General features: G+C 46.4%; 1 protein-coding gene across 2 annotated transcripts in view; it reads left to right on the top strand.

The window, feature by feature from the left end:
* Positions 1 to 2075: 2075 nt before the first annotated feature.
* Positions 2076 to 13133, top strand: part of Slco5a1 (solute carrier organic anion transporter family member 5A1) — a 136154-nt gene continuing 125096 nt past the window's right edge. For both annotated transcript variants that reach the window (XM_041667685.1, XM_041667684.1), the window contains exon 1: positions 2076 to 3043. In XM_041667685.1, coding sequence (XP_041523619.1) covers positions 2128 to 3043 — 916 coding nt within the window. In that variant the 5' untranslated portion in view covers positions 2076 to 2127. The remainder of the gene's footprint in view (positions 3044 to 13133) is intronic.

Genomic DNA, 13133 nt, shown 5'->3' with positions numbered 1-13133 from the left:
AGTGAGTTGTGGAGGCTTGTGAGCCCGGCAGAGCGGCGAGCTCTCCCTGGCAGTTCTGTCCTCCCACGGTGTGTGTGTGTATGTGTGTTCGCGCGCGCGCACGCACGGGGTATCCCTGGGATTCCGCATCTGTTCCGAGAGCTCCGGTCGGGGATCCGCGTTGTCCATCCTATCCGAGTCTGCGCCGCGATGCGGCTGCTCCCCCAGGCAGGGGCTCCGACGCCGGGATTCCCCAGCTCGGCGCGCAGCCACGGGTGGAGTTTCCCGGGAAGGCGCAGGGGTAAGCGGGCGGAGCCCAAGACCAGGTCTGCGAGCCACTGGAAGGTCGGGAATCTGCAAGCGAGTCCGGTCCGGAGCAGTCCAGGGAGATGCCGTGACTGCCACTCACGGCCGTTTCTCCGCCTTTCTCTTTCTTCTTCTACCCTTTCTTTTTCTTTTCGCAGCAACACTACAAAAGCTCAGAAGGAAATCCACGCAGTGGAGCCCCAATCCCTCCCACCAGGTGCACATCGCGGCGGGATGGGAGGGGTGTCGGATTCTCCAAGATTAGGTATTAGGTTTACACCAGGGTACACCGATGCTGGAGCTCGCTGAATTCAAGTTGAGTGCTGGATTGCACAAGCAGTTTTAACATGTTCTCTCTCTCTCTCTCTCTCTCTCTCTCTCTCTCTCTCTCTCTCTCTCTCTGTGTGTGTGTGTGTGTGTGTGTGTGTATTTGCGCAGGCGCGCACACACCCCAGGGCCCACGTTCCTTGGGGTGCTTTAGGCAAATTTTACACTTCCCCTCCGGCCCGCCTGTGCTGAGCCGCTTCGGTGGGTTCCTCGCGCACGCTATACCAGCGTCTCTTTGTTTGGTTGTGTCTTCATCCAGCCATCTGCAAAGCAAATTGATTTTCGGTTTCGCTCAACATTGCGCTCTGGGACTTAACGTGGGCCACAGCCTTGAATGCCCTCGTTACTTGTAATTGAATAGTTCTTTCCGGCAAGGGGCTATTTATAGCGTAAAGAATAACCAGGCAAGCATGTTGACCTTTTTTTCTTTCCTCCTGCTGCCTTTAGCTTTGAATAAGTAGGTGTCTGATGGAGTAGACGAATTCACATCTCGTCGCGCACACGTGCCAGCGTACAAGTGTGCAAACACATTTCTACACGTAGTTTTCTTTCTATCGCTTAAAAAATGCATTTTAAAAATTGAGATCGGGAAGGCATTGTGTGTTTGTAAAAGAAAAAAAAACTTTCCTTTGTTCTTTTGGGAATCTTCTATTTTAAGTCACGGAGTAGGAGTACCAAAAGGTTGCAATTAGTTCACTCGAATTTAAAGACACTGCCTCTGAGTCAGAGCTGCCCGGTTGATAATTATTAACATATAAAAGCAAACGCACTGTTTAAGGCAAAAGGGGCGGGGCGGGGGCTGGCTCGCCGCAGACAATGAGGGAGAGTCTCCGTGGACCGCCTGCTGCTCATTGTTCCGGGACTGCAGGCTCTTTCTGCGGGGTTCCTCTAGTGGCTAGCACCTCGGTTCCTCTGGGGACCACGGGGTTACCTAGCACTACCCGCCCCCTCCCCCCTTCCGCTTCCCCCAGCCCTGGCTCTGGGACACCAGCCCCAACTTCAGCCATCCTTCCGTGACTATCCGTTCTGTGCTTTGCAGGTTGGCAGTTTCACCCCCCGAATGTATCACAATCCCCGCGGTGGGCACCGAACACCCCTGGGAGCACTAAGTGGGATGCGGTTCGGACAGTCGCGCTAAGAGGCACCACACTGGGCACAGAGCGCTCTTGCTCCTGGCCACCTTCTGAGAGGCGGTGGCGGAGGGGATGAGCACCGGACACGCAAAGCGACTGCCGCGAGCTATCCCTGGGAGGTGGACGCCGAGCAAGGCTCCTCGCAGGACCGTGCGGATCATTACCTCCCCTAGCACGAGGTGGCGAAACCTTCCCGCTGCGCCTCCGGTCAGGATGCTCTGGGCACCTGCCTGCTGTTGAGATGTTTCGTTAAGCGGCTCTGCCACACGCAGCCCGGGTCTCAGGTGGGCAAAACTGAGTGGGCTTGGCTTCGGCCCCTCGTGCAGGTGGATGAAAAGTGCCGGAGGCCTTGCATGGAATAAGCGTTCAAATTTTAAGAATCATGGACGAAGGGACTGTGCAGTCCCGGGCCCAAGAGCAGCTCGAGGCACCTGCGGCGGAGGGAGCTGTCCAAGGGAAGTGCGAGTCAGAGACCTTCAAGTCGAAGAGTTTACCAGTCCTGCATAGCGCCTCCTGCCGGCCGAATCTCAGTGCTGGGAACGCAGATGGCGAACTGGCCTTGGGCTGCACGGAAGCTTTGGGTCACCAGGAGAGGCATCGAGGACCGAACCTGATAGTCCCTAGCCCTTCTGCCCCATCCACTTCGGCAGGGACTGCAGCCGAAGTCATCGACTGCAACCACAGGATGGACCCCAGCAAAACTCTGTCGGTGTCTTCTACTCTGGCTACACTCCAGGAGAGAAGGTGTCTCTATGTGGTCCTCACGGATTCTCGCTGTTTCCTAGTGTGCATGTGTTTCCTGACCTTCATCCAGGCCTTGATGGTCTCTGGGTACCTAAGCAGTGTCATCACTACCATCGAAAGGCGCTACAGCCTGAAGAGTTCCGAGTCCGGGCTGCTGGTCAGCTGCTTTGACATAGGAAACTTGGTCGTGGTGGTATTCGTCAGCTACTTTGGTGGCCGTGGGAGAAGGCCTCTATGGCTGGCGGTGGGTGGACTTCTTATCGCTGTCGGGGCTGCGCTCTTCGCCCTACCTCACTTCATCTCGCCTCCCTACCAAATCCAAGAGTTGAACGCTTCGGCCTCCAATGATGGCCTTTGTCAGAATGGCAACTTCACAGCCACCTTGGAGCCTCCTCCCTGTCCCAAGGAGTCGGGAGGAAATAATCACTGGGTCTATGTGGCTTTATTCGTTTGTGCGCAGGTTCTCATTGGAATGGGCTCCACACCGATTTACACCCTGGGACCAACCTATTTAGATGACAACGTCAAGAAAGACAACGCATCCTTGTACCTAGGTAAGACTTGCTGTTCTCTGGGGGTGTAGTTGACCCACAGAGATGTTCCTTTTCTTCCCCAAGTATAAAGGAACATGATCTTTTGTATTTTCAATATATTAAGTGTTGTGGCTCACTCCTTCTAAGTTCTTTTTTGGTGTGCTATGTTTTCAGTTTGGGGTAAAGCGTTGTTTGAACGAGTTTTCAGATGTGTCTCATATCTGTTTTCTCCACCCAATACAAACAATCAAAAATAGGATAGGATAGGGCCATTTTCTTTTGCTGTCCACCTTTGGGAAATCTCGAATTCGTCAAGTTTATCGTCTAAAAGCTGTCCTTCCTAGAAGAGACGAGAAAGGAAGAGAACTAACTCAACATCAGCTGTGAGCTACTGCTTTCTTTCCCTTGCAACCTCTTCATCCCCAACAGCAGCTAATGGGGTAGCCAGACCACATACCCTGTGCCGCTCCCACCCCTGTATTCTGAGTACCCAAACATGAGTGAAGCCTGAAAGACAAGGGATGAGTAAGTTATGTCTGTCCGTGAAGAGTCAGCACCCCAGGCTAACAGGTTTATCACATAGTGCTTTAAGGACCTCGGTCACTGGAGTCTGTGGGAGTTCCTTACTGTCTTCAGAAGAACACAGGCTCTGTGGTTCCTTGACTTGCATTTAAGAGCGTCAGTGGGCAGAGGTGTTTGGGCTAAGTTCAGAGAGCCCATGGGAGGCCAGGCAGGTAGGGCCATGGCTAACTGACTTCCTCGAAGCACATTTGATGGTTGTCAGCAGCTTGCTGCAGTAACTGCTCCTTTAAAGTGCACTAAAGGATGAACTTGAACTTGGAAAGGGCGAGTGTCACCCTAGCTGAGGGATCTGTGTTCCTGTTTCTCTGCTGGAGTCACCTAAAACACCTAACGCCTGTGTGTGTGTGTGTGTGTGTGTGTGTGTGTGTGTGTGTGTATGTGTAGACCTGTGCGTAGGCCACAGGACCACCTGAGTGTTGGTTCTTGCGTCTTTTTTTTCCGTTCTCCTGAGACCAGACTCCCTGGCCTAGACTCCCCAAGTGGCTCGGCTAGCTGGCCAGCATAAAAGTTCTGATTTTATAAAAATATTAACTAGAGATAGTCAAACTCTAGACATATTTAGTAACTTCTTAGCCATGTGTTGAAAGGATCTTTGATGTGTGAATAAGGATTTCAAAGAGAGTGGGAAACACAGCCAGTGTAGGAGGGCTCTACTTTGTCCTCAATCCACTCCCTGTCCTTGGAGGGTTTCGGAGTTGTCTGCAGGAACTGGCCCAATGCAGCATTTATAACTTGATTTTGTTATTAAATGTAAGCACAGCTCTTCTTGTGGACAGAGGAGACTAGTTACCATGCCACTATGTCTTCCAACACTTGATGTGGAAAGCTTAAAGAACAGTATAATAGATATCAATATATCCACTCATCGGACTTAATAATTGCTTATTTTATCAGCTGTGTATGGTGGCCCAAACCTGTAATTCCAGCACTTGGGGGGCTGAAGCGATAGAATTGCTAAGAGTTAAGGTCACCCTGGGCTACATGGTGCAGACTGGGCTAACCAGGGCTACACAATCTCAGGCAACAACCCTCTTCTAGAAAAAAGGATATTCTGGGATTGGGGTGTAGCCCAACTATAGAGAACGTTCACGGAAGATGTCCTGGATTGGCTCTTCAGCACTAGCAATAAACAGAGGAACAAATAAATGCACTTTTTCCATACTGGCAGATGCATAAACATGCTAAGGAAGTTACGAACTGTTACCTATTACCATCAAACACCTTCCCAAATTCAATTTCAATTGCCACCTAAATTTCTTTATCTTTACTAAAGTTAAAACTAGGATTTCCCCAAAGCCCACTTATTAATATAATCACACTTGGCAATTTGTCATTGTAGCTTTCATATTGCCGAACAGCGTATTAACCTGTGTGTGTGTCACAGACTTTTGGGGGACAAGGCTATGGGACGTACAGTTTTCACATTCTCGTCTTGACTTATCATTTCTCTCTGGTGACCGTAAACTGAGACAGACCGCTTGTGTTAGTGCACTTCCCAAGTGATGCCGTGTACTCTATATTACACACATCTGGACTGTGTGCTCTGTATTACACACATCTGGACATTCTCTGGTGATGTCAGGTTTAACCGTGTGAGTCAATGGGTAACTATAAAATGTTTTGCTGGAGAGATTGTCTCTTCCTTTTGAAAACCACGTGGAATTTCCAGAACGATGTCTTGCATCCGTGTGATTATCCCGGTGTGCTATCCTGTTTCTGCTGGCCTTTACTTCCATTTACACAGGAAGTTCATATCCCTTCTACCCTGCTACAGGCACACAGCTGCACTGGACACAGACTTTCCCCATCAGAATCACAGACCTCATGCCGAGGGTCAGAACGTTGAGAGCAGATTTTTCTGAAGAACATAGCAATTGCACATTACATTCATATTCATAGTTTACATAGCCTGGGCTAGGAGCTGTCCCGGGACTGGGCCCAGGCTGTGTGCAGGCACACAAGTGCTTCACCGCTCAGCTTCATCCCTAGCTCTAGGCTCCTTTGGGGAAACCAAAATGTCGTGAATCATAACATTTGAGGAGTTTTCAGGACAGGTGTGAAGCAACACGTAGCTTTCTTCTTCCTTTTCCAAAAAGGTGCTGACAGGATTGGCTTTATTTTTAATTTTTTTGTTTGTTTGTTTTTGTTTTTTGGAAGTAATTGTAAATTGGTGAGTGCCTTAGGGTGCATTCTTAAGGAAACCCATGATAATTCTGCTTTACATGAAATGAATTTTAGTAATCAAAACAAGATTTTTTGGGGAGGAGTAGTTTGTGTGTGGTGGGGGTGAGGATACAGAGGCTCATAGTGTAGTCCAGGCTGGCCAGAATTCATTATATCTATAATAGTCGTATATATAATAGCCTATATATAAAGGCTGGCTTTAAACTTGCACTCCTTCTGCCTTGGTCCCTTGGTTGCTAGGATTACAGGTACACACCGATACACCTGGCCCAAAACCTTTAGGAATGGACTTTCTATGCTCCCTCTGTAAAAATTAAGATCAGAAGACTTCTGTTTTCCCAGAACACAGCAAAAGTAACCAGTTAGAATGTGGGATTTCTTTTCTAGAGAGTAACAATGGTAAAACACCTCACATAATTCTTCACAAATCTCCCTCTCTTCCTTTCTAACCTCCACAGCCACACTTTCCACCAAACAGCAGCATCAGACCCAATACCAGGTAGAAGTTGCAGGCAGGAGCAAGTATCTGAAGTAACACTGAGACTATCAAAAGGAGATATAATTGCGTATCTTCATCCTGGCAAGGCTCAATGTTAGCATTCTGGTAGTTCGAAGTGCAAAAGAAGAAATGAGGATGTAGCTTTGATAAAAAGGCTTCTACTTGTTAACCTCTCTAACTCTGCTGCAAGGATCGAAAGAGCCTTAGTGTTGGCTTTGGGTATAGAGAAAGCTTTGTCAGTATTAGTAATATGTTCAGTGGGCAACCAGACCATGATTTGTAAGTATATCTCAGATAGGGGTATATGGGTGTGTGATCCTTTGGTGGTTAAAAAGAAAGGAATTGTGAACCACAGGGAAGGGAGAAAAAGTGGACAACCAGTGGGGTTAAGAAAGGAAGGATGGGGGCTGGAGAGATGGCTCAGAGGTTAAGAGCACTGACTGCTCTTCCAGAGGTTCTGAGTTCAATTCCCAGCAACCACATGGTGGCTCACAACCATCTATAATGAGATATGTTGCCCTCTTCTGGCATAAAAACATACATGGAAGGAATGTTGTATACATAATAAATAAATAAATCTTTAAAAAAAAAAAAAAAAAAAAAAAAAAAAAAAAAAAAAGAAAGGAAGGATGCGTTTCTAGAACAGAGAGTCACTAGGGGGCTGGCAAGATGGCTCAGGGGTTAAAGGCACTTGTTGCTAAGTCAGATGACCTGGGAGAAAAGTCACTACTGAAAATTCTCATCTGACTTCCACACACATGTTGTGACACACACTTCCTCCCTGGACAGGATAAACAAAGTACAATGGAACCCTTTGAAAAGCGATTGGCCCGCTCGGATGGTATTTGTCATAAATGGAGGTTGGGATGGGCTGGCCAGCTGCCAAGCAGTACAGATACTGGCTTTACTGCCTCCCTGTGTTACCATTAAACTATCAGCCCCGACTCACACCTCAGGACGGAACACAGTTGGTCTGAACTATCCACGGCGTAGGAGGCAAGGGCCCGTATTCTCCCCTCGTGACGGCTCTGGGACGTTTTCACAAACCCTTTCACGTCGCCCAGCTTCTCTTTCCAATGGGGATTATGACAGCTTCCCTTCTTAATAGTTTGTAGACTTAGTGGGATTTCGTGTGTGTGAGCGCTCTGTAGATAGTATGGGTGGCACTTCATTGTTATACCAGAATCCAAGCCCATCCTAGGCCTGGGCAGGAGGGGAGTTAATGATGGTTTAAGTCAAAGAATTGTGTAGGAAATCACTCCCTCAAAACAGGGCCCAGGAAAGTCTTGGTCAGCATTTCAGTGATGCTATTTCCTAATTGCATTTTATGGGGACTCAAGGTCCTGCCATCAGAGTCTGCGTGTCAACCTTCAATGACTACCTTTCTTTAATGGAGGCCATTAAGTGCGTTTATAGCTTGTGCAACACCCCAAAAGCGCCTTTTAAGTGTGAGGGGTGTGTGGTGACCCAGTTTCACCATTATGCATCTTTTCCTCACACGGACTGGGAACAAATGGGCATTCTAAGAGTGACAGAATTCACCAGATGTCCCCTCTAACCCCAGGCAGCTTGCAGAAGCCTGGAAGCCAGGAAGGAGCCAGACTGAGAATTTACTTCCTGGGTTTGACCTCATTCTCAAGAAGTAAGAGGAGGCACATTGATGCCCCTGTCTGTCTTGAAGAGGGCCAGGGGAAGCAGCAGGTGGTGGGGATGGGGGTTGGGGAAAGGGAGGCATCAGACTAGGAATCTGTGTTGCCTGAAGACTTTAGAGTAGTTTTAAAATCCTGCTTTAAATTTGTGTGCCTGCCTTACAATGAATGCCTTTATCTTTTTAAGCTGTCTGAGATCCTCTTGGAAGTAGGCTCCGGGTAAATCTTGAGTGAATGAAAAAGATAATCTCCACTGAAAATGAATGTGTGGGAGAATGAATATCAGGGAATTTCAGAAAACAAATTCAGACTGATGGAGAAAAATCCCCCAGAACACTGTAGGGCAGCCAGGGATAGGTGGCAGGAGGGAGCCTCTTTGGAGGTTTAGCAAGAGCTCCCCACATCCTTGGGACAGCTAATCTGTTAAATCATGTATCTCTTCTGTATGTCTAGCAGAGACTGGACTTACTGTCTGCTGCTAGTGTGTCTGTTGATTGGGGCCTCTAAGGCAAGTTATCAGTCTGTGAAACAGAGAAGCAAATGACCGCAGGGCCCAAGTGTTTCTGATCTTAGTGGAGAAGTCAGTGGGTTGGGCATGCTGACTTTTTTAGCCCACCTGCTGGTAAAGAGAGCCATCTTTTTAGTGTCTGTGTAGGCACTTGGGCGATGCTATTGAAACTGGTCTGTTCGAGCATGTAGGACCAACAGCCCAGAGACCCACGACTCAGCTGGGAAGTTTCCTTTAGAACTTGGGTTTGGAGCCGCCACTGCTTGTAGTTCTTCCATCTCAAGAAGAACACCAGTTTCTTCCCGTGTTTCCAGGAGCAGAATGTCCGTTTGATGTACTTCCTATGTTTTGGAGACTTCTCAGAATGACACAGTTGTATGAGGCCATGATGCCAGAAGGGTGCAGTGAGAGAATCAACCTGAACAAGTGGTGTCCTTCTTTAGATTGGTTAATTTTTGAGATTATAATGTAATTACATTCTTCTCCCTCCCCTTTCCTCCCTCTAAGCTCTCCCTTGCTCTTTCAAATTTGTGGAATTTTTAAATTGTTGTAGCATACATGTGTGTCCCTAAATAGATAAATACAGGCTGCTCAGCTCCTATCACGTTACTTGTATGTCAGAAGCGAGGCAAGCAGCACTTCCTCTCTCCTCACCAGAGGCCATGTGTGCATGCGCGGTTGTATTTCCCTCTGTGGGTGGCACTCCCGGTTTGAGAAACCCGTCAGGCTGTGCAGCTGCAGGTGGGGAATACCAACATGCCCACAACTCATTCTGCCTTTTTCTTGTCTTTCATTTGCTTTCAGTTTTTGGAAACCAGGAGACACATCTAAGGCTGGCCTTGAACTCCTGATCCTTAGCTGCACCTCACAAGTGCTGGGTTATAGATATGATCTGCCTGGCTGGGTCGCTTCTTTCTTTCTTGATGATCTAGAAACAATAACAGTTCACTGAGGCAGGAAGCGGACTCGTGTGAGGCCTGTATTGCACAGGGTTTTGAACAATGAGGGACAGACAGTATAGAACACTCAGACAGGAAGGGGAACGTGTTGTCCTCAAGCACAGATTCTTGTCAGCACAATAGGATTCAAGCCACGGTGTGACTTAGGGTTCATCCCGCTCAGTCCCATTTGTAAACAAACAAACAAAATTTTATTCGATGGTCAAAGAAACCAAGCTTCCAAAAGACTTAAACATTAGTGTTACGAACAGTGTGGCATTTCCTCAACATCGTCCAACGAACCCATGTCTGGTTTATATTTAAAACAAACAGAAACAAATTGAAAGCAATGTCATGTTCATGCAGCAGTAGTCACGGTAGCCTAGAGTTGGAAGTCAATGCCTATCAGCAAGGGGGAAGGCTAATCAGAATGTGGTGCATAGGGACAATGGGATGCCATCCAACCTTCAAAAGGAAGGGAATCAGGCACCTAGCACACAGAGACAGCTTCTAAGTCTTCATGATGAGTGAAATAAGCCAGTCACACAAAGCCCAAAACTGCCTGATCCCATTTATACAACTTGTAAAGTGGTTACTTCCTAGATAGAAGAATCTGTTTTTGCCAGGGGCTAAGAAGAGAGGTAACTGGGGAGTTAGTTGTTTAATGGCCAGAGAATTTCAGTTTTACAAAAAGAAACATTGATTGCACAATGATGTCGAATATATTTGATACTATTGATTGTATGCTTAAAAAACGGTTAAGATGACAAACCATGTAAAGGATTCATCTAGGTATTATATCAGAATAGCTTTGCATCTGAACTGACGTGTGGATTATAAACCCACATGTCTTTCCCAGAGTCATTAGTACTGCTTACATGGAAATTCTGAGAAGGCCACTCTCACAGATGGTAGACTCACCTCCGAGCCCACGCAACCTCCGAGTACATATTGATCAGTACATGTCTCTAGTTCATCTCTGAGGACTGTTTTTCCAAGTGTGTGGAAACTTTGTATTGCATAATTTTAAGAAGAAGGAGTAGGGTTTATAAAGAGGAGGAAAAGTGGACTTTAGGTATTATAGGGGAAGCATTCAGGGAGAAAGCGTGAGGCACCATGAGGGGCCTAGGGGTACTCCAGTGGGTCTTTCTGAGACGGTAGCAGCTGGTGTCAGTAGGTGCCGCTGTGTCTCTTGCTCTTGCAGTAGTTTGTGCTGGGATCCTGTGTTTTCAGTTTCCCATTGCCAGAAAACACAGGTAGGGGATTCCACTGCTGCCTGGTTCTTCTGGGAAGCCATGGGCAATTTTGTGACAGCCAGACATTGCTGGTTCTGAAACCCTGTTCCCACAGGAAACTACAGAGGTTTTAGCACATTCTCAATCAGGGTGTGACTTCACCTGCCTGTGGACATATGGGTAGCTGTTTTTTCTCTTTTGGAAGGCCACCACCCAGCTCCAAAGTAAAGACACAGAGACTTCTTAATCTTTGTTCCAAATGCCCAGTCTCAGCCTAGGCCTGTTTCTAGCCAGCTTTTCTAACTTAAATTATCTTGGTTTCTATTTTTTTTTTGTTCTCTCTGTGTTTTGCCCTGATAATTTTTTACCTTTCTTTCCTTCTTTCTGTGTATCTTACTTTTCCTGTTTCCTCTGTGGCTGGCTAGCTGACTGGGTGGAGGGTGGCTGGGTGACTCTGTGGCTGGCCCCTAGCTTCCCTGTCTCCTTCTTCTCCTCTCCCCTCCTTTTTGAATCCAGATTTCTCCTCCTTTTTGTTCTCTTTTCCTGGCAGCCCACCTATCCTCTCTCTTGCCTAGCTACTGCTGTTCAGATCTTTATTAGACCAATCAGGTGGCTCAGGCAGGCAAGGTGAAACAAACGCAACTCATCTTTACGTAATGAAACATACATCCTTCATATTGTTAAACAAATGCAGCATAAACAAAAATGACACACCTTTACACAGTTAAAGAAATATTCTGGAGCATAAACAAATGTAATACATCTTTGCCCAGTTACAATATATTCCCCAGCACGTGGAAATGTTGGAAGTCACTTTCGATAGTCACAGCATGGAGGAGGACCACTGGCACTTAGTGTTTAGGCCATGGATGCTGCTGAATGTACTGCAATGCCCAGAAGGGATTCACTTCAGTGGATTAGCCAACAGAATTGTCAATAGCAAAGTTTTGTTTTTTTTTTTAACCGTTCAGTTTACCTATGATTTCCTGAGTTCCTAGAAACTCTGTGTCACAGTCTTAAAAATCTCTAGGTCATAGACTCAGAAAAGGATGAACATGTTGAATAGAAGAACATCAAGAAAGAAAGTGTGTGAACAGGAAGGTCTTCCAGCAAGAGAGAGAGGAAGCAGAAATCATTGCATTATTTGCTGCTGCATGTAGGTTCTATTCTGTGGTGTGCTAGTAAGAGGCAGTGTGCAATAGTGGTGTATTTAAAGATCTATCTATCATCTGTCTGTCTATCTATCTATCTATCTATCTATCTATCTATCTATCTATCTATCTGTTTTTTTTGAGAAAGGGTTTTTCTGTGTACCAGTCCTAACTGTCCTGGAATTCATTCTGTAGACCAGATGGGTCTTGAACTCACAGAGATCCACCTGCTTCTGCCTCCTGAGTGCTGGAATTACATGTGTACCACGACTGCCTGACTTAAAGAATTTATTTACTATTCTTTTATTTATCCTTTGAGAATTTCATATGACATACTTTATCACATTCTTCCCATTTCTAGCTTCTTCCAATCTTCCTCTCTTCCCTCCCTACATAACTTCATGTTCTTTTTTTCTTTTATTAAAACAAAACAAAGAAAAGGAAAGCTCAACTAAAAACCACAGAGATTGTTTTGGGTTGGCCCACTATTCCTCGGGAGTGCAGTATATATATTGTGTTACTAAATCAAAGAAAAACTGATTTTTCCTCTTCCAACATTTGTGAATAGATTTTTTTTCCTCCTCCATACAGAGATTTTTGTCTGGCTCAAGCTTGGGGTGATCTTGGGCATGCTGTCACAGTCTCTGTGAGCATCTGTTATGCTGTTTCATTAAGATTGTCCACTACTTCTGGCTCTTATAACCTGCACACTGGTGGGAGGGGTGTGGTAAAGACTTTCCACTAGGGCCGAACACTACAAAGTCTCCCACTCTCTGCATGTTGTTCAGTTGTGGGTCTCTGTGTTAATTACAGAATACTGCAAGAAGCATCTCTGCGAAGGGCTGAGTGATGCGCTCCACAGGTATAGTAAGTAATATGTCATCAGAAGCCCTTTTACTACCAGGCTCATTCAGCAGAATAATAGTACTAGGTTCGTCCCTAGGATCCGTGGAATATCTAGTCTTAGGTTATTGGCTTCATTAACAATACTAGGTATGGGCTCCATCTCATGGAGTATCCATCAGATCTAATAAGAAAGTCATTGGCGGGGGCTGGAGAGATGGCTCAGTGGTTAAGAGCATTGCCTGCTCTTCCAAGGGTCCTGAGTTCAATTCCCAGCAACCACATGGTGGCTCACAACCATCTGTAATGAAGTCTGTTGCCCTCTTCTGGCTTGCAGGAAGAATATTGTATACATAATAAATAAATAATTTAAAAAAAAAAGAAAGTCATTGGCTACTGCCTCCAGTATTGTGCCATTATTGTACTGTGGGCATATCATGCAGGCACATTAGTGCTATAGCTGTAGGGTCCATAGATTGCTAGGTACTTTTTCTTCTGGGAGTGTTTCTAACACTTTCCAGG

This window comes from Microtus oregoni, unplaced genomic scaffold (assembly GCF_018167655.1).
Source record: "Microtus oregoni isolate MIOR12 unplaced genomic scaffold, Mior012 000017F_ref0000208, whole genome shotgun sequence".
NCBI classification, from domain to species: Eukaryota; Metazoa; Chordata; class Mammalia; order Rodentia; family Cricetidae; genus Microtus; species Microtus oregoni.
The sequence above is the reverse complement of the archived record's forward strand: the minus strand, read 5'-3'. Positions and strand labels throughout refer to the sequence as shown.